We start from the raw sequence: 20,625 nt of genomic DNA on the forward strand, positions 1-20,625 counted from the left end.
TGCAGGATCGATGCCTCGGGAGGCAACACAGGCACTGGAGGTACCTGGGCTGGTGTGGGCTGGGGTGGAGGGACAAGGTAGGGAGGTGAAAGGTTTTCCAGCAGTTCCCACTCCTTGCCCCGGTTTGCTGAGCATCTGAGAGCTTTGATCAGGTATAACCCCGAACAAGCATATTTCCACATCTCAGCGTACTCAATTTCCTCTGTCCTGGTTTAAGGCAAATTTGGGAGAGAATCTCCAAAGGGGGGGCCCTCCAGAAAGCAAACCCACACGGCTCCTCCCCCCAACTGGTTCGGGAAGAATTCCTCGGAGAGAAGTGGAAAGAACCTGTTAATTTAACAGGCACAGCACCCCCCAGCTCACAAAATGAACAATACCAGATGACACCACTCTTTCACCACTCTGAAAAAAGATGACAAATTCAGAAAGTCTCTCTTGGGGGTGTTTGCTCTGTTATCAGTCCCTCCGGCACTGGGGCAGCTGCTGCAGACATAGGGTGCAAACTCTTGGTGTTCCCAGGTCCCAGTCTGGAGCGGGTTCAAGTAGGTCCAAAAAAAGGAACAGAGAAACAGTCAAGGAAGAAATTTGGACTGTTTAGCTAAACTATCTAATGAGCAGAAGCAAGAGCAAGCAGAAGCAAAGAAGAAGCAAGAGCCAGAGCAAAGCAAAAAGCAAAAGCAAAAAAGCAAAAGCAGCACTATGTACTGCCCTGTCTCTGTATCCCACCAGCCGTGGGGGACCAGCTGATAAGAAACCCAAACAAAACTTTCACTCTTCAGAGCCAGTCTTGAAGGCACAGAACATAATATCCAGCATAAACAGCACACACAAATGGGGATACAAGCATCATAACGTCACCCTAGGATGGGCAGTGATCAACTACGTGGCCGTACAGGGATTTGCATGTCCATATCTCAAAAGTGACGAACACCGGCCAAACCACATATTTTGCAATCTCCTTTCCCCCCCATTTTTCCATCAAAAATGTATCATCTTTTCCTTGGACTTTCCCACCCTCCTGTGGCTGTCGTCCTAGTGTTCTAACATCCATCCCAACGGGCTTCCCCTTGGAATTTCAGGCAGAACCTTCTTGGGATCTTGGGGAGGTTTTTCCTGGGGCCTTTCCTGGCACTTACTCTTTCTCAATGCCATTTTCCCAAAAAACCCGTTTGCTAATTTTCTCACCTTGTGTCCTTTGGCTGGGATTCTTGACACAAGTCCCAAGGCTCTGTCTGATGTCAATTTCCTAAGTCTGTGAAACACTACCAGTCTACTCAGCCACGCAGAGAACCGTTCCGCAGGTCTTTTGACTGGTATGGAGCTCTCTTACCTGATTCTCCAGATCAGAAGGTGGACCGTCTCCCACAATATTTTGGGAACGTTTTTTCCCCTCCTGACCCAACCGTGATCGATCCCCTGAACTCCCTATGAGTCCCAGGTCCCTCGTGTGACAAGAAAAAACAGTCTCTTCCCCCGTGACCGACCACTTCCCTCACAGGAGATTGGAACTGCGATCGTGGGGTCCACACTCACTTCGTGATAGAATCACGTCTCACACACACGCTCAATCACACCCCACTCAACCACACGGTACTCATGGTTCCTTTCCCGCGTGGATTCTTCGTGCACGCCAATTTTCCGAGTGAAAAAAAAAGCATCGTGGCCTTGGAGATCCCTCTTTGGATCGTTTTAAGTTTCTGAGAGCTCTAGGCCCGTTTTATCCCTCTTTGGCTGTAGTTCTGGCTTCGGTTCGGTGTTTGATTGGTTTCGCGAACTCCCAATCCTGTCAGGCCACTGAAATCAGCGGGGCGCCTCCTGACTGGAGAGGGGTCCCCGAACCCCAAATTCAAATCATGTCGGGGTCACCAGAATTGTTATAAATGATCAATCAAAAGCCAAATTATCAAAAAAATGCAAAAAGATTTATTTATTTTTTTCCCCGACCAAAATACGGTCCTCAAAACCACCACAGCCAAAGAGACAGTGTTGAGCCCGGGATTGGTGCTGGGTGAACCTGGATCTGACCTCTATCGCATCGAATCCCTCCCTGTTCACGAGAGTCACTTCTAGCAGAGATGTTTTATACAGTTTATTGTGCCTGAGGAGAAGGAGTCACAGTTTCTTTTGTAACTCTTCACATTCATAGTTGGTTCTTTCACTGTGCAGAGCTGGACAATTGCCGTCTCCTGGTTGATAGCCAGTATTGATTGAATCCCGGGAAGTTGCGTATTCACATGTATCTTTCTGGCTACTTCAGCTATCTTGATCGATGTTATCCACAGGGCGATGATTGCTCTTAGGCAGTTTCCAATGACTCGGGGTAACAGTGATCATTGTGCTGGGTGTGTCTATTCTTGAGCTAAATGCCGATCGTTATCTGGCCGACTCCAGGAATTTTGGAGTTTGAATAGACATCCACCTCTCAGGCTGCTTGTGGTCAGAGACTCGTTTGGATTTCATAATCTTTATAAAATACATTCTTTTATAGCATGAATTATTTCTCACATATATTACAAGGGACAAAAACAGTTATGTGCTGTCCAGTCATGAGCTTCCTGGCCTCTTGGATCAGTAAAAAGTTTGCAGCAACTGCTCACAAGCATCCTGGCCATCCTTTGCTCACGTTGTCCAGCTGTTTGGAGAAATAGCCCACAGGTTTCCTCCAGGTTCCCAGCTTTTCCTTTAGGACTCCCAGGGCTAAATGCTGCCTCTCATGCACAAACAGTTCAAAGGGCTTGGTTTAGTCAGGAAGCTGGTGCTGTCATTAATGCCTTCTTCAGTTCTCAGAAGGCAGTTTGGCACTCAGGAGTCCACACCAATTGTCCTTCCTTTGTTTTTTTTTAGGGCTTCATAGAGGGGCTTCACTAAAAGTCCATAGTTTAATATCCACAACCAGCACCACCTGACCACTCCCAGAAAGCCTGGTAATTCTCAGATATTCTGCGGTTCTGGAGTTTGGCAGATTGCTTCCTTTCTGTCAAGGTCAAGAATTCTCTGCCCTTGAGTGATCTCAAAGCCCAAATAGTTCACAGTTGTTTTTCCTATTTGAGCTTTTCTTTTAGTTACTCTGTAACCATTCTGTCCCAGAAAGTTCAATACACTCATGGTCATTTGTAGGCATTGTTTTTGGGTCTCTGCTGCCAGCAGAATGTCATCCACATACTGTAAAACTTCTCATCCAGTGTTATTTTTCCTCCATTGTTCTAATTCTTTTGCTAGTTGATTTCTAAATGATCCCCTAAAGCCTTGTCTCCATTTCCAGTCCACTCTCCCATGACCTACATATGCGTCTAGCCATGTTCCCCAGAAATTCATCATTCACCCCACCCGCTCTTTGCCGCAGAGCAACCATCAGCTGTAAATCATCCTCGTCCTCTCTTCCACACTTTAAGCACCTCTGCCCTATGCTGAATGCAGAACAACACCTCTTTGAAACCCTTTGCCTTTCTTTTCCTTTTCAAGTGCTAAAATTAATGGATCTTGTGGGATCCTCCAGCATTCCTATTGCCACTCCGGATGATTTCTTACAGTGAAAAACAAGTCAACATAAGGAACTTTATCCCAGTTATTTTCCCTTCTACAAAACAGCATTAATTGCAATATGGTGTTATACTGTAAGGTTCCATCCTTAGGCCACTTCTCTTGATCTTACAGAGTGTAAAGCAGCCACAACTGATTACAAACTTCTGTAAGTTTTTCATGTGAGGAGATCACCCCCAATTTGTTTCCAATGTTTCAAGATGCATCCCAGCGGTGACACCTGTGACACCCCTTTCGAGGTTTTGTTTCCCATTATAAGCAATTACTGTTTAGGAGCTCCTTAGAAGGGACTCTAACCTTTCCCTTTTTGAAGGGACTCTAAACCTTCCCTTTTCCCACCTTAGGTACCTTTAAATCCAACCCTGCAAAGCTTTGGCTGCACCTTACAGGCAAGTTAACACCTTTAAAGTAAAGAAAACCTTTGTCTTACCAGGGGTCTTGCTCCAATTTCCTTCAGACTAGGGATCGAAGGTTCTCCCTGAGAATCCCTCAGTGCTGGCTGGAGGTCCTGTGATCCCTTGGATCCGTTGAAATTCAGGAGTATGTTCCACCTGGGTTGCCAAAACTGTTACCAAAAATTTGGTAAAAAATAAAAAACTTCTTAACATCAGTGTAGCATTAAGAAGCAGGCATTCTTTATTTGGCTGGATACATGGGGGGATAGCTCCTCCCAAAGTCATGCATGCTGAGTACAGGACAGTTTCTGTTTATATACTGTATTTTGCATACATATTCATTGATTGTCCTGGACTAAACATACACATGATAATCATTTCCCTGAAATCATTGACATATTTCCCCTCCCCTTTACATATGTGTTCTTCTGTCCTGTGAGTCTCTCTGGAGGTCCTTGGTGGTAGTAGACCCCAATGTTCCAGGTGACCTGGCTGAGGTGGCAGGACACTGAGGCTGGTGAACTTCCAGTTCTCCTTCTTACACAATGGGCCTTGTGCGGTTTCCATTGGCCAGTAGTTTTGGAGAACAAGCAGTGTATTAGCTCACCAGGTAGAGGCCGTTTATCATCTGGTAACACAGGCAGAGTCCACACCACCATCTGCACCACTTCTGCACAGACAGATATTGTAGCCTGCTCTGAGGATAACCTAAAATCAGATTTTGTCATAACGTATTTCACATTAAGTGATTAAAACCACCAAGACAAGAATCTCATACTAGGACACATGCAGATGAAAGCAGCTCTGACTACAATCTGGCTTTTTTCCAAGGACAATGGAAAGCAAGCATAAAAACAATCAGGATGCAAAAGAAAGATTTTGATTGAGGGCAAAGACACAATTACAATTTTTGTCTGTTGCAGAAAAATTGACGTTCTGTATTATTATGAATGAAGACATTTCTCAAGAAAAAGATGTAGTGATTTTTTAAATTTGATTAAATAGCACCACAAAGGGCTCTTCTCTTAGATTCCTTGATGTTTTGTTTACTCATGTTCAGTTTTGTGCATGAAAGAACTGTTGTGAAGTAGGTAGCATTGAATTAATGTATTTTCCTTATTACAACAGCTCTGAAGCCTGTTTTTCAACACATAAAATCTAATAAGTAATTAAAGGTGCAGAGTCATCATCGGCCTTTGTTATACTTCTGGTGAAGTAAAGGTCTATAAAATAATAGAATTTTAAAAGAGCTAGTCTGACTGAACTTTTGTGCTGCACCCACCAGCTCATATTCCTCATATTACTAAATTTAGGAGTGAGACCTCAAAAGTGTTGTATTGTGGAGGTCTGTGTAGGAGCTCATGCAGGAAAGATTGAATCTTTGATTTTCAATAGAATAGTAGGAGCACCAAGCCTCTGTATTTCCCCAGCTTCCTTCTCACATTTATTTATTGCTAGTGTCATGTACTCATTGCTAGAGGGAAAAAAAGAATTTCTAGAGGAAAAAATGAGCAATTTGATACAACAAGCAATGCTAGTGATCAGGTTTACCAGAATGAAGTGTGGAGTGTCCCAACTGTTTTTTCTTCCAGGGAGGAGTGTGTTCTCAGTGCATGTCCAGTGTTCATCCCTGTGAAACTGCTCTGAACTACCCAGACACACAGCCTGCTTCCTCTGAATTGCATCCATTTAAATGTCTTCACTGATAAGGGAGGACTTGCAAGGAAGTTGTCTTGATTTAAAAAAAACAGATGTCTGCTAAGGAAGGCAGGAACCTTCCTAGAATGGAAACATGATCCCCCCTCCCTCCAAATTATTATAACTTTGAAATGACAGGGCTTCCAGGCAAAAATATGGGAAAAGGAATAGACGTTCTTTACCAGAAAATATATATGTATATAAGAACAGAACAAACAACAAAAAAACCCCAATAACAAATGTTTTCCCACACATTAAGCACCACTTTCCCCTTTGGTGTAGTTATGACCACAACTGGCAGGGGGTGCTGGTGGCTATGGTGAGACAACAGCTGCAGTGACTACCTTGCAGCCAGCAGAGGGTGCTAGCAGTCTCTGGTGAGGCAGGGAAGGTGTGATGATTCCGCCTGGCTTCAGGAAGCATTCCAATGTGAGCTCGGCAACCTCCATCATGTGGTGATGGAGGTTTGGGTGAAGGGGAAGAGAGGAAATTGTTCTTTTTGTAAACTCACAGGCAGTAATCAGTTTAGGTACCACCCCTGGCAGCAGGCAAGAGTGGTGAAGGCAGGCAGATCCAATCCTAGTACCAAGTTACAATGTAGTAGTACCCCTGGCCAGATACACACACTCCACCACCCACGTGGGCACTCTCCTTGATCCCTGAACCAGAAGGGAAGAGACAACCTAGCCCTGCCCCCATCCCCCCTGCAGGGTCCTGGTTAAGCTTACATATCTCACGATATCCCCCAAACCACAAAGGGGGGAGGGGGGGGGACGACAACGAGGGGGAACTGTGACAACTTCTGGTACAAATTATTCTGGGATACACCTTATGAGCCCTCCCCAAAACATAAGTGAAACAGAGAAAGCAAAATATATGGCTTTGCTCTAAACTATGTGTGGTACTGAGCTTTACTGTATGGTTAACGGGCAACATTTAATTATTTCAGGCTCATCATTCCCAATAAAGGCTATTCGTCATTAGATCAGAGTCCAGATGAAAAGCCACTGGTAGCCCTGGATACAGACAGGTATGCAAAGGGTTAATAAGATTTTATGTATATATATTACAGTGCAAGCAAGTTTTCATGCTATAGTGCAGCAATGAAGCGAATTTCTGCTGAAACTGCTCCTGTGGGACACTTGCACTCTTCCTTGCTGTGCCCTTCAGCACATGCTGTAACAAGTCTGTGTGTGTAAACAAGTAGGAAGAGACATGAGTAAAGAATACTTTGATGGAAAGGTCTCTGGGTTACAGATGAAAGTTGGTCTCCAGACTCCCTTGATGTAATTCCTCTGTGGATGAAGTACAGCTTCATGACACAAGAAAGATAGGGCTAACCAGGGAATACAGGTCTCTCTAACTGTTGTTTCCTTCTTTGCTGCATCTTGTCATTCCCTGCAGTGATGATGACTTTGACATGTCCAGATATTCCTCCTCAGGATACTCATTAGCTGAGGTGAGTTACATTCTTTCCTGCCATCTTTGCCATGAATGCTAATAGTTGAACAGCCAGAAACAACTTAGAATGGCCTTGTGCTGCCAGAAACAGCTCCACAAGGAATTTACCAGTGATGTAGACTCTATGAGCCTGGAAGGGGCCATGGCAGAAACTGTGTCATATTTCTGTCTTTCCTGGTGATCCAGTTGGCTCCATCCCTACACTTCCATGGCACAGACACAGATCTGCCCATCGGCTGTTATCACAGATACCTTTGGATTCACTCAAGCTTTTCCCAGTTTTGCTCAGTCGTGCAGTGTTGGCCCATGTGGTGCAAATGCATCAACTTTTCTGTCACAGCAGATAAGAAACTGTATGCATGTCAAGGACACGAATAAAGGATCTGAGGGTGTGCTGTGATTTCCAGTTCTTGTGGGAGTCAGAGTCACCCAGTGCATGTTTATTTGGAGCACCAGAAATTCTAGGGAGGACTTGCAGATATGAACTTCTGCACTTTCAAATAGAAAAGGCAGGGAAGCTCTGGCTTATTAATCCCTTTGCATTGTTTCTGAATATATTCCCAAGGTCTCTTGTGAATTAGTTGTTCAGGCTCCAGGTACTGCTTCTGCAGGATCTGATTTTACATCCAAGATGTGGAACAGCCATTATGCACACAAGCCACTGGGAACTCTTCCCATTTGTATCCCTTCCTTGGCAAAATACCTCTGAAATGCAGAGAAATGTCCAAGAGCAGGGACCAGATCAGCTGATCTGGACCATCTCTGGGCCCTGATGAAGTGTTGTTCACCCAGATCTGGCTAGACAGCACTTGAATTTGAGATTACAAAAAGTCAAGAAGCTTTACCACCTTTCAACTGCTACAGTGCCCCAGACTGAAAGGAGGGACTGCCCAGCTGCCAGTCAGTTTATTATCATTATTATTACATTACTTTAAATGGGGATTAATCTTTATGGAAAGATTATTCCAGATTAAAATACTGTATCAGTTTGCTACTCTAGATATTCCTATTCTGGAAGAAGTTTAAAAAATAGAAGGCAGGTGTCTTGGTTTGAAAGACAGGTTTCTGCTAAGGAAGGCAGGAGCCTCCCTTGGAATGGAAAATATAACACCCTTCCTTCTGAATTATTATAATTTTGGAATTAAGGGGCTCTCAGGCAAAGATATGGGAATAGGAAAAACAGTTCTTTACTAGTATGTATAACAAGGCAAACAAACAACAATAACTATGGCATTAACAACAAACAGAACCAGAAACCCAGTAACAGCCTTCCCAGCCGCAGGCTCTTTCCCCTGTGGTGTAGTGATGGTCACAGCCGGCAGGGGCGCTAGTGGCTCTTGGTGGGCAGGGCAGGTGCGATGATTCCCCCACGGCTGCAGGGGGTGCTGTGGCACGAGTTTGGGGAGCATGCGATAATGGCAGACTTGACCGAGATGAGAAGGCATGGAAGAAAGGCTTGCTTTACAAACACCCCAGGGGCATCTGATCGCAGTGCCCCAGCAGGACTCTTGGAAGCAGCAAGCTGGAATGGCAGGAATGAGCAAAAATCCCGGGGTGGTGGACGAGATGTATCAGAAGCTCCGCGGCTGTAGGTGGAACTGCGGGACGTCTCGGCAGGCAGGGAGTGCGGGGCTATAGTATAGTGAAAGCTCGGAGCAGTGACGAAGAAGAAATGGCGGGGGCGGGGCAGCGGCAGACCCAGTTCTGAGCAGGGCAGGAAAAAGTCCCAGTACAACGGCTACTCTTACGAACAGAGCTCCACTCACGGTAGAAGACAGGCAGCAGGAGACTGAATCCCGCAGTGGTGACGAATTCTCTCCACATCGACCGCAGCGTCTCTCCCCTCCGAATGCTGAGAGCACAAGAGAGTTAGGGGCTGCACCCAATGCCGTTTACCCAGTCTAAATCTTGCAGTATCTCTGCTGTTCACGAGAAACCCCATGTAAAGAGAGAGTAGCCAGCTGCACCCCTCCCCTGAGCTGTGACACCTTCTTTTGTCTCTTTTAAGTAGCCAGTCGTTATTGTCTCCTAGCAACATGTATGAGGGAAAAAAAACCCACAAAAAACAGTAGGAGAACTAAAACCCCAACAGCAGCCCTCACCTGTGGTCAAAAACTGGAACTCTTTCATTGATGGGACAGCTGCTAATGATAGGGAAATATATTTCAGAATAAAGGACTTCTTTCCTCTTCCAGCCATCAGAAGGAAGAAATCTCAAGTGTTTGTCTGTTTGTCTGTTTGTCTCTAGCAGATCAACCAAGACTTGAACATCCAGCTCCTAAAGGATGGGTACCGGTTAGATGAGATCCCAGATGATGAGGACCTCGACCTAATTCCCCCTAAATCTGTGAACCCTACCTGCATGTGTTGCCAAGCCACCTCTTCCACCGCCTGTCACATCCAGTAGTGAGGCCAGCAGTGCTTTCAGTGCTTTCCACTATAAAACTTAAGTCATCGCTTCCTCCTATGGTAGGACATGCACCTCTTTGTGTTCATGGAGCCAGAAGAAACTCAAAAATTTATGATTGGTTAATAAGTTATTTTAAACTATGATAAAACAAAAGACAAGTTGATCAAAGTGCCAGGCACTGCCTGGCAGAATGGACTGGTCTGGAGAGCAAATGCAGAAGGGTCCAGAGATACCTCCTTGGTTTGTGTAGGCACTGGAGATGTTTTGTAAGGTGTCTATTCCAGAATGGGAAGGGTGAGATGGAGCTGCAGTTACTGCTGCCCACTGAAACCAGTCCATCTACAAGATCAGGGGTGAGTCTGAGGTGTCAGAGGATTTTACCTGTTGGAGAAGATCAGTTCTTAATTGATTCACTAAACCTGATACATTTGCATAACTATACTTATACTGTAACTGGGACACAGAAATAGGAACAGAGGAGGGCATCCTTTCTTATGGCAAGGCTAGTCAGGATTAGCATGATGCAATTCATTTACTTGTAAAAGGGACAAATAGGTGACATTTCACTGTGAGTCAATACTAGTTAGAGCTGTTGTGTCACATATCTAATGCACTCTGTCCTTAGCTCCACATTAAATTATCACCAAACACATTGGATTCAATCTGCAGTCTATCTATGCTCTTCAGTTCAGGGATTCAGTCTTTGCCCAAGAATACCATACTCCTGAGTTCAGACCAGCCATGTATAATGACTTCAGCCAATACTTCATTTCTGCGAGACCCATGTGCTTTCAGAAATCTTAAAGTGTGTTCAGCTAAGAAAAAAGACAGAACTAGAACTGTTCAGTCTGAAGGTCAGTGCCAGAAAAACTAGTTGAAGAAAGCACATTTTCACAGAGCTTGGCTGTTGATAGTGTCTTGACACAGCATCTCTTTGTGCCCATGGGAGAGATTTATTAATGCTGAAAGGTGTCGTTGGTGGTGTCAGACTGCTGTTGGCACATACTACGTTTGCTCTAACCTCAGACAAGTCACATTCCCTCTTGACATCCATTCCTTTCTGCAGCACAGGAGAGAAAGCTGCCTTCACAAGATCCTACCACCACTCTGCATCCATCTGCATGGATGTTGCCAAGTGTGTGGTGGACACCATTGATAGTATAGTTCTGCAAGTAAGATGCAAAAAGCATTCTGTAGAAGTTTTGCATGTATTTTCAAAGTACTACAAAGAAAAGCAGCATAATTCTGCTTTCCTTCTCTTTACCATTTTCTGATGTTGCTTACATGCATCAGAAGGCTGCAGAGTGGAGGTTAGTAAAGAGATTAAAGAACTTTGGGAGCAGATGTTTGGGAAGGATGTGTTTCTCACACATTTGGCAGCTGACTCTTGCACAACTGACTTCTCAATCTGCATGATGCCAGAAAGAATGCATAAAAAGATTTGGTGGCACAACAGCACCATCCACTGCTAATGAAGTTAAGGAACTTAGGAGTCCAACAAGGACTTGAAATACAGATGCCAGCCCCTGTGAGAAACATGCACCTGGTCAGTCTGGCATTAATCTTGTGTAGGTAATCCCAAATCACAACCTCTTCCTTTATGCTGAGTTGCTGACTCTTCTGCTACAGGGCTTGTGCAGCTCTGTCACAGATGTGGGTTTGTATAATGAGACGTGGTTCAAGGTTTGGAAGGATCCCTTACATAGGAAATCCTTGAAACGAAGTGACAAGGATGCCATGTTCTAAAGGTGAAAAGCACCTTAAAATGAGCACTTTTCCATGCCTTCCCCTTAGGCTCAACCTAGCCAAGTTTGCCCTGTGGCACTGCCCATTTATTCAGATAGTTCTTTTGAAACGTGAGAAGTGGAAATAGGGTCATGTGAAGAGTCAGCTCTGAAGGGTGGTAGAGGTCAAAGCCAGGGTTTGTTTACATTGGCACATGTAGCCTGTGCTTGCTGAGCCAAGCAGGAGCCAGGTGATAAAGCCTACTTCATTCTAGGTAATAGTGGCCATACCCTGTGTGAGCTTTAAGGGAGAATAGTAAAGGAAGACCCCAGGCAAAAGTGCCAGTTTATACCCTCAGATCATTAAATGGATGCTAAAAGTAAGAGCATGAAAGTGCCATGGGAATATCCCAAAGGAGCCATTCGATGCTCTCTTCCCTGCCATCACCATTCACTATCTCAGTTGCACTCTGAGTGTTGTAGAGCAACATGGGCAACAGGACAAGTTGCATCTTTCCTTGATGCCTGTGGATAGCAGCTCTTCCTATTGCTTTCCTGACCCAGTTGCCAGCAGAAACTGGTGGTGACTGAGCCTTTCTCTTTCTGTAAAAAGCTGCTCCAGTAAAAGATGGATTTGCTCCTGGAAGGAACCCATCTCACCAGTTGTGCCTGGACTGTGGAGTCGTTACAAGTAGCAAATGGTGATACAGGTGGTAGGGTTGCATCGGGGAGTGGAAGGTGCAAAAGAAGTCTCATTAAAATGTGACTGTCTCAAATGTGTCATTGGAAACCAGCAGAGTAAGCACCAGGAAAAGAAAAGGCCATGCTGAGATAACTGCTATTATCTGCCGAGATGTTTATCCTCCCAGAGCAGCATTCTGTAGTTGCCCATCCAGCTGCCCTGGATGAGTTCACTAGGAAGAATTGCTGTCTACCTGGGCTGCATTCTTCCTTCTGCACTGGTCCAAAAAGAGCTGTAACTCCACCTTCTCCATCTGTTACTCACCTTCCTCAAGTTCACATGATATAGGAAATGTGAAGCTTTTTGGGGCATGTAATATAGACCCACTGAGATAGCTGTAAAAATTGGACAAGCTCTCTTCACAACATCCCTTCTGGTTTTTATCACCTTCATCTCCATCCCCAGCTCACTGATTTCTGGGGTAATTTTTTTCACGGAAAAGCTGGGATAGCAGCTGTGTTTGGCTTGTAGCTGCCTCTGTCCTGAGACAAATATAAGGCAACCATCAAACCAGCAGGACATCCAGCATCTGTGATGGTGGTTGAGACAGAGAGCAGACTGGGGTTTCTTTTCATCCACCTGAAGGCAGTGGGGCTGAGGGTTAGCTAGGCTAAAGTAAAACCTTGGTGTGAGCCAGCTGCTTTCATCCTCCCAGGCTCAGCACTCTGGGAGATCTGGGACCCAAGCACCAGGTCCCAGGCCTATAAGCCCATGTGAAATGGACTGGAAACCCACAGCAGAGGCACAGTTGGAAAGCCAGTCAGCTGTGTCCCCACCATGCTGGGGCAGAGTGCACTGGTAGGGCTGTAGTTGTGCAGAGAGAAAGATGAAGGATGAAGTCTGCAGGGAAGAAAATTCAGAAAAATTTATTCTCCCCCTTTTTGCACATTTTTAACCATTTTTACTCCTTCCACAAGGGTTATTGTACCTTCAGTTTAAGAAAGAAGGAAATGAGCCAACATTAAATAGCTTTCTGAAGGGTTCTAAAAGCAGACACCACTTGCATGCAGTTGGTCTGTGCCTAAGATGTGACTTACAGACCTCATTGTACATACTGTAGTTGTGTCACCATGTGTTGTGGGAACTGGGATGGGAGAATCAGTGCTGACCATCATGTCAAACAGCCCCAGCTTTCCAAACTGAAAAAGAATCAGACCATGAAAGGAAGGAAAGCAGTTGTGACCATAGAAAGATAGGTAGTTGTCACAGGTAAACTTTGATATCCATGTCCAGTGGATAGTTCTAGAGTCACAAGCTTTGTTATATTGCAGACGTCCTCTTTCCACTCCTCTTTTCTCAAAGCAGCAATCATCTTCCCCCTCCCTCATGCACTAGTGATGAGCATCAGGGGCAGTTGCACCCAAAGTGACTCAGCCCAGTTCTGCACTCCCCTCTCCCACCCAATCCCAAGGCAGCCCAGACAGTTGTTAGCCATCAGAAGTCTAAATTTTTAGTAACTCTGCTTGGGTTTCTTTCCTCATGTACCATAGCTTCCTCCCCACGCACTCTAGCAGGGCAGTACAGGAGTCTCCAACCATGTCCCAAGTAGTTTCTTTTCCCCCTGGCAGCACCTTACAGACATGAACCTTACTGTGAATATACTCTGTCAATGATGGTGAGATCTGGTGCTGCTGATCTTGCATAGGTGGCAAATGATTGGCATCCATTGGGAGAAACCAGAAGGAAGTAGCTACTGTCCCTTTTCTTTTCCTTTTTAAGAGAAAGTGGGATTTTTTGGTATTATGATTATTGTCCACCTTCCAGTGGCCAAGTTCTGGGCTGCATTAATAATGGGTTAATTGACTGTCCAGACAGGTATGGAGCTTCACACCAACCTTAATGGCAAACACCATATCTCTATCCAGAGCCTAGATACAGGCTGGGTTTCTCCCATGCTGGCAAAGTGCTTTCAGCAGGCTCCAGATAGCCATTTCTGGCAGACAGCACTCCTCAGAGTTCAGATCAAATCTGCACTTGCATTTCATGCCCTTAGCTTGGATAAAAATCAACCCAAATACTTCCCAGGTCTCCTTTCCCCATGTGGTGTCTAGTGCCTCAGGAGAGGCAATGGTGGAAGGCATTTGGGGGTCACCAAAAGCAAGATCCTTTTTGGATGTATTTAATGGAAATATCTTTCAGGAGGAGAGGAGACCTCACAACCTTTGTGTAAATCTCAGAGCAGGAAACTAATTCCCAGTTGTCCTTGCACATAGTGAAACATTGTTCAAACATCCAAATGCAAAGTACAGTTAAATATTGGGTTTGACCAGAATAACCCTTTAATTAGGAAGATAAATTTGTCGTAGCTTGACCTTAGTTCATGTAAGGAACCTGTAAATCATCTGACATGCAGAGTGCATTAATGTTGCATTAACTTGGCCATTGGTTTTATTATCCAGGTTTGGGAGATTTTTGACTCTTGAAACATCAATCTGCATCTTGTATAGGGCAGGGGGTGTGTTTCTTTCTTTTTTTCTGTTCAGATCATGTAGCACACTGCTGTACTTCTGTTCCCATCCATGTAGAGTACTGCATTAAACAGATCAATCATGTTGTGGTTTGTTTTGGGTTTTCTTTTTTCCACCATCCATTTTATGCTTTAATTTATTTCAAACAGTGGGGGATTTCAAAAACACGAACTATGTATATATTTTTTTAACATTTCCATTGCAGTATTTATCATTGTTACTGGTTGTGTATAGTGTAACAGAATTAATATTAAAAAGCATACATATGAAAACCAGCCTGCCAGACTGTCATTGGAGTGAACAGTGGTGAGTGGGTACGAACCACACCATCTCGTCTGAGACCCAAGCAATCATGGATACTGAAATCAGGGGAAATGATTTGCAGAAAAAAAACCTAACTCCACAACTTTGTAAAAGTTGTAAAGCTGGTATGTTTATTACAGGGCTGGACACGTGGGGATCACACCCCTCTAAAGGACATACTCACCCCTGAGAATTCCTGAACCTTTTTTATCCCCCCTTAGTTGTACATATGCATAGAGTTTCACAATAGGTTCATGCATATTAATTTTACTGGTTTCACGTTACAACTTGCAATTAGTCCTTATCAGTCCTTGTACAGAGAGAACTCTCTGGTCATCTTGTCCCTCTCTTGGTCTCTTGCAGCCTCAGCTTTAGGCTTTTGTCTTTGATTCAAAGTTCAAGGGGCCCTTCTTATCTCTTCAGCTTGGAAATTGCATTCCTTTTTCCTCAGCTGAGGCAGTTTTTGTGAGCACAGCGAAGCTTGCAGACTAAACAGGTTCACTTATGCTAGCAAGCTACAGACTTAATAATTCAAAACGGCACATTTCACTTAAATCCAAAATGGATTTCTACCCTGGAAAATTTCCGCTCTGTTTCATTCCCCCCTTTCCTACAAATAAGGTGAGGGGATTTCTAGCCTTGCTCCCCATTGGGACAATAGGTCTCTACCCGATAAGGTGATGGGTGCCCTTACTACGAAACGTCTTACTGTGGCTACCTGACCCTCAGGTCCTTGGATGTGGAAGTTTGCTGGCAATCCCGACATGGGAAGAGATGAGAATCTGACTCCATGTTTCAGAAGGCTGATTTATTATTTTAATATATGTATATATTTAGAGAAAATGATATATTAAAACTATGCTAAAAGTATAGAAGAAAGGATTTAATCAGAAGGCTAGCAAGGAATAGCAAGCAATGGAATGATAATAAAATCTTGTGACTGACCAGACAGTCCAAGACAGCTGGACTGTGATTGGCCATTAATTAGAAACAACCACATGAGAACAATCAAAGATGCACCTGTTGCATTCCGCAGCAGCAGATAATTATTGTTTACATTTTGTTTCTGAGGCCTCTCAGCTTCTCAGGAGAAAAATCCTGAAAAGGGATTTTTCAGAAAATATCATAGCTACACTTGGATAAGGATTGTTTGTTTGCTTCACATAGAGGTGGCAGCTCCTCCAATCCCAGAAATTACTCCATTGGCTGGCACTAGTTCCCAACCCTGTCGCCACTCAGAGCGGGAAATGATGGTCACATCCGCTCTGGTGTCTGCTACACCTGGAAGATAAACTTTGTCCCCTTTGTTAAACAAACTGCACTCTATAATAGGTCTGTCTGAGCCCACAGTCTCAGCCTGTGAGACTGTAGGGTTTTCTGGCAAAATGTCAGTCCAGGTGGGCAAGAGGAAAGCTTGGGCACTGGGTATACCCTTAGACAATTACCAAGGTGGGTGTACACATGAGACAGTCACAGTAATTTCCTCCCTTGGTCCCACAGTTTGGACTTCTGGTAGTACTTGCAAATGGTCTGGTCCAATACTAGAGTCCCCTATGATTAAAATGTCCCTTGGTCCATCAGAGGGTCCAAATTTACCTGTTGGAATTTTGTAGATCTTCATATCCTCAATCTGGATGGAAAGGGTGCTCACCAGCGTGCATCGTGTCCCTGCCTGAATGTATTGGTAGACTTCGGAGAGTTGGATCTCTTCCTCATCATCACAGACAGTCTCTTGGTCCTCGGGCTTTCCGGGATGGTGGGGAAAGGGGTACAGAACGGCTTGGCATTTCATGTCATCGCACAGGGCCGCCCTGCTCTCCGCGGGAAGTTTCCCTGGTGCTGCTGTTGAGAGGGCTGATGCTGGATCTGCTAGTGATACTGAAACTGCGGACAGTGTTTAAAATGTTCTTTACAGTCTAAGCATGCTGCAGAGGGACAACCAGTGGAAGGGTTTCTCTGCACAAAGTCCTTATCACATTCCACCTTGAGGTGACCAAGTTCATTACACTTACAGCATTGCATATTTTGTTTGTTTTGTGCTACAAAGGCTTCAGCTACTCCTTTGCTGGCTGCCATGGCTACTATATGTTCAGTGGTTGTGAGGTGGGAACAGGTTTCCACCATTTGATGAATGGTGGGTTCAGGGTCTGGAGGGAGTGCCCTTATGATTTTTTTGCAATTTTCATTTGCATTGGATACTGCTAGTTTATTGAGCCGCTCTTCTTTAGCCCTTGGGCAATCGACCTGCTTATCAATAGTATCTTTTAATCTGTCAATGAATTTAATATATGTTTCATCAGTGCTTTGACAAATGTCAGCAAAACTTAGTTGTGGGGTAGTACCATCAGGTGTTTTGAATAAAACATTCTGGGCAGCATTTTTAATATCCTCTAAAACAGCTTTGGATAAATTTCAGGCTTGTGCTTGTGGATTTTCATATTTTCCCTCCCCACTCAGATGCTCTACAGTGAGATAAGCTTGGCTAACCTCCAATTGGTAATTTTGTACTAACGTTTTTAATTGTTTTTTCCAAATTGATTCCCACAGAAGTAGCTCTGTAGGTGATAGGAGGAGGGACATAACATGCCGGAGATCATAGGGGACAAGCACATGAGTTGAGAACGTTACTTGTATGAGATTTTTGAAATATGGGGAAGAGTGGCCAAAATCTTTGGAAATTCTGCAGATTTCTCTGAGCTCATTATAAGGAATAGTTTTTCATTTTGGGGGGAACCCCCTTTTGTATCTAACTGGGGCGGCAAGGACATTTAATTTTCCAGCGAACTCCCAGTTCTTATCCAAAGTTGCTTCTCTTTTGATTTGAACCCAGGGATCCTCAAATTCGCTGTCTGACTGTTATCTGAGGTAAAGACAGATGTTCTAGAATCAGTACTAGAGCCCCAGCCAGGGTACACTTCATGCTTGGAGCCTTCGGTGTGTAAATAGGAGGGCTTTTTCTGATTAGCTTCCCTCCCAGTAGGGTGTGGGGGCGGACCCAGGGGAGCAACCGTGGGACCCAGCGGAGGTGGGGGGAAAGCCGACGGGGGAGGAGAAGGACCCGGAGTGGGGGTCCCGCAGGGGATGGGGAGAAAGGAAATCCCCACTGCCGGGACAGCCGGTAGAAAGGGGCGGAGGCTGCTACCACCGGGGGGACACCTGGAGCTGGGGTAGGGGGGACACCCGGAGCCACGGGAGTGGGGAGACGCAGGGATGTGGGAAGGAGACCCAGGGCTGCGGGGGGAAGGGAATCCCCGCTGCCGAAACAGCAGGGGAAGCGGGGACAGCAGCTGCACTCTCCTTGGACATGATGAACTCAGTTGCATAGCACTGCAACAAATGGAGAATGTGGGCAGCCAGTTAGGACAACACGACCAGCACCCCGTAAGTCACCTGCTGAACTACACCTTGCGGGATCCCTATCTTAAAAGGAACATGGGGTAAAAAGCTTACAGAGAGGGGAATTCCCAGTAAGGGCACCAGCTTACCGGGACCGGGCGATGGAACTGAGATCTACCATCACTCAGCGAGACGTTTATGAACGGTTTAAGTTTTTTCATTTTTCATGGGAGGCAGTCTTTAAGAACTACAAGCAGCTAGTCTGCCTGCAAAAAGGACCAGAAGCTAGTCTGCCTGCAAAAAGGACCATTCCACAGACTCTTGTCAACTTTCCCGACATGTCTGCTGCAGCTTATGGATGGTAAAAGCCCTGGAAGGTACTTATAGATTATTATAGACAATTGCATACAGCATGTCAATGCCATAGATCAGTGGTCCCCCCTCCTGTGAACCCCCACGTTTTTCAGTTTCTGTGAAGCTTCCCATATATTTCGTTACTCTTTTGTTCCTAAGAGTGCGGCAAGGAGGGAAAACTGCCGGGACGGCATGGAGTTGCTACTGTCTCTCCGTCACGCTGTGTCTCTCTCCGCCACCCTATCCCCCTTTCCCTGAAGGCAGACAAGGGATGGAATCCGTCCAGAAGTGACACAGGAACGCTACTGTCCTCTCGCCATTCTGTGTCTTCCTTCACCCCCTGTCTTTCCATATCCCCTGTTCCCTACCCGGAATGGTGATGGCCGCGCCGTCCAGGGCCCTCTTTCTAAAAATGGCACTTACCACGCTGTTTAAGATTCCTCTTTTTCCCGCCTAAGTCCTTCTTTTCTGGTTGCGAACCTCCCCTTCCCCCCTACCTACCTCCTCCCTCTTCCTGCCACACCGCTGCAGCTGGCCCCTCCTCAGGGGCTGCTCGCCCCATGAAGAAGTCAGCCGGCCTCACAACTGCCCCCCCAGTGCTGGCCCCACTCCAAGCCCTATGCCCAGGGCCCTTGCCGCTTCCCTCACTTTGCAGCCATCATCATTCAAGATGACAACACCCATAACACCTGTACCAAAGCTGAGACCCAACACTAAGGACTGTGCCCCTTGTGAACAGGATATCAAAGAACTGCACCCCTTGTGGTGAGAAGACCAAAAGCCAGAGGATATTTAACTGTTAACTCATTAAGTAAAAATGTATTCATTTAATCAAGTATCATAATTTCTGTTACTTTATCCTTTATAATTAAGTCACAAATACTTTTCTATTCCTTGTTAATTTAACTTGATAATATTCATTTTGGTTTTGTAAACTATTAAGTCATATTCCCGAGAATCCCCTTATAATAAGTTATTCAGCATGCATTGTTCAGTTTAAAAACGAGGGAGTTGTGGAATGCCCTTGTTCCTAAGAGGCAGGAATTTGATCTTACCCTTCTTGTGTTGCTAATAACTACTCCCTTAACCCGAACCCTAACTCCACCCCTTCGATACCCTGTAAAAAACCCACAACCCTGCCTTTGCCTTGTCTTTCGTCTCTATCCTGCCCCTCCTCCCCCGGGGGTAATAAATGGATTTTTGAGCTTTATGAAATGAGGACCTGTGATTTGAGGAAGCAAACAAACTCCACAACTTTTGTGAAAGTTGTAAAGCTGGTTTGTTTATTACAGTGCTGGATGCATGTGGGAATGGTTCCCCTTAAAATGACTTGCCTCTGGGAACTCCAGATCCTTTTTTATCTCCCTCTCAAATACATATGCATGCAATTTCACAGTAGGTTTATACATATTCATTTTACTGATTTCGTGTAACATTTGCCGCTAATTCCTCTTTATCAGAAAGAATTCCTGGATCATTTTGACCCTGCTTTCCCACAGCAGCCTCTCTGTCTGTTTCAGAGTTCAAAAGGGGCCCCCCTCTTATCTCTGCCCTTCGGCTGAAGCAGTTTCTTCGAGCATAGGCTTTCTGAGAGAACGGGCGGCCAGACTAAACAGCTATGTTTGCAAGCTACAGACTTAACTCAAAGATGTACATTTCACCTAAATCAAAATGGATTACTACCCTGGAAAATTTCCACTCTGTCTCATTTCCCTCCTTTCCTAGAAGGAATAAGTAAATTATTTTACTTAATGCAAATTCCTATGACAATAAGTGTGCCTTGGTACTTTACCATGTACGTTGGATAAGGAGGTTAACACAGCTACTTGCTGTAGTATTCTCCAATTCCAAATTAGCCATATAAAGGATAACCCTAAACTTACTCCAACTAATATTAACAAAACTACAGTGCGATGACACAACTTATTAAAGATCCCATTTGCAGTTGGTGACCACCCAAAGATTACATCCCACCAGTGATGTTCTGCATTTTGTTTTATTCTTTGAAGAATTCTGGTTATTTCTTTTGTATCATGCCAACAGTAATTAGGGTTTTCTCTCTGCTTTCTTGGATTTTCTTCAAGATGTCCAGTAGGTCTTGGTGTTTAATTAATTGTTTTACTAATGTGAGGTCCATTGCAATAGGAGTAGGTGATAGTCTGTGTTACATTGTGTAATTGGTTGTAATCAGCTG

At 44.8% G+C, this 20,625-nt stretch overlaps 1 protein-coding gene across 3 annotated transcripts in view; it reads left to right on the top strand.

Moving 5' to 3' along the window:
• The window catches only part of LOC118701559 (protein FAM219A-like), a 297,459-nt gene extending 282,749 nt beyond the window's left edge, over positions 1 to 14,710 (top strand). For 2 of the 3 annotated variants that reach the window (XM_036406237.2, XM_054517785.1), the window contains exons 4-6: positions 6,583 to 6,663; positions 7,038 to 7,092; positions 9,343 to 14,710. In XM_036406237.2, coding sequence (XP_036262130.1) covers positions 6,583 to 6,663; positions 7,038 to 7,092; positions 9,343 to 9,501 — 295 coding nt within the window. In that variant the 3' untranslated portion in view covers positions 9,502 to 14,710. The remainder of the gene's footprint in view (positions 1 to 6,582; positions 6,664 to 7,037; positions 7,093 to 9,342) is intronic. The other variant, XM_036406238.2, reaches the window with a different exon arrangement.
• The last annotated feature ends 5,915 nt before the right edge of the window (positions 14,711 to 20,625 follow it).

The sequence above is a fragment of the Molothrus ater genome, chromosome W (genome assembly GCF_012460135.2).
Source record: "Molothrus ater isolate BHLD 08-10-18 breed brown headed cowbird chromosome W, BPBGC_Mater_1.1, whole genome shotgun sequence".
Taxonomy (NCBI): domain Eukaryota; kingdom Metazoa; phylum Chordata; class Aves; order Passeriformes; family Icteridae; genus Molothrus; species Molothrus ater.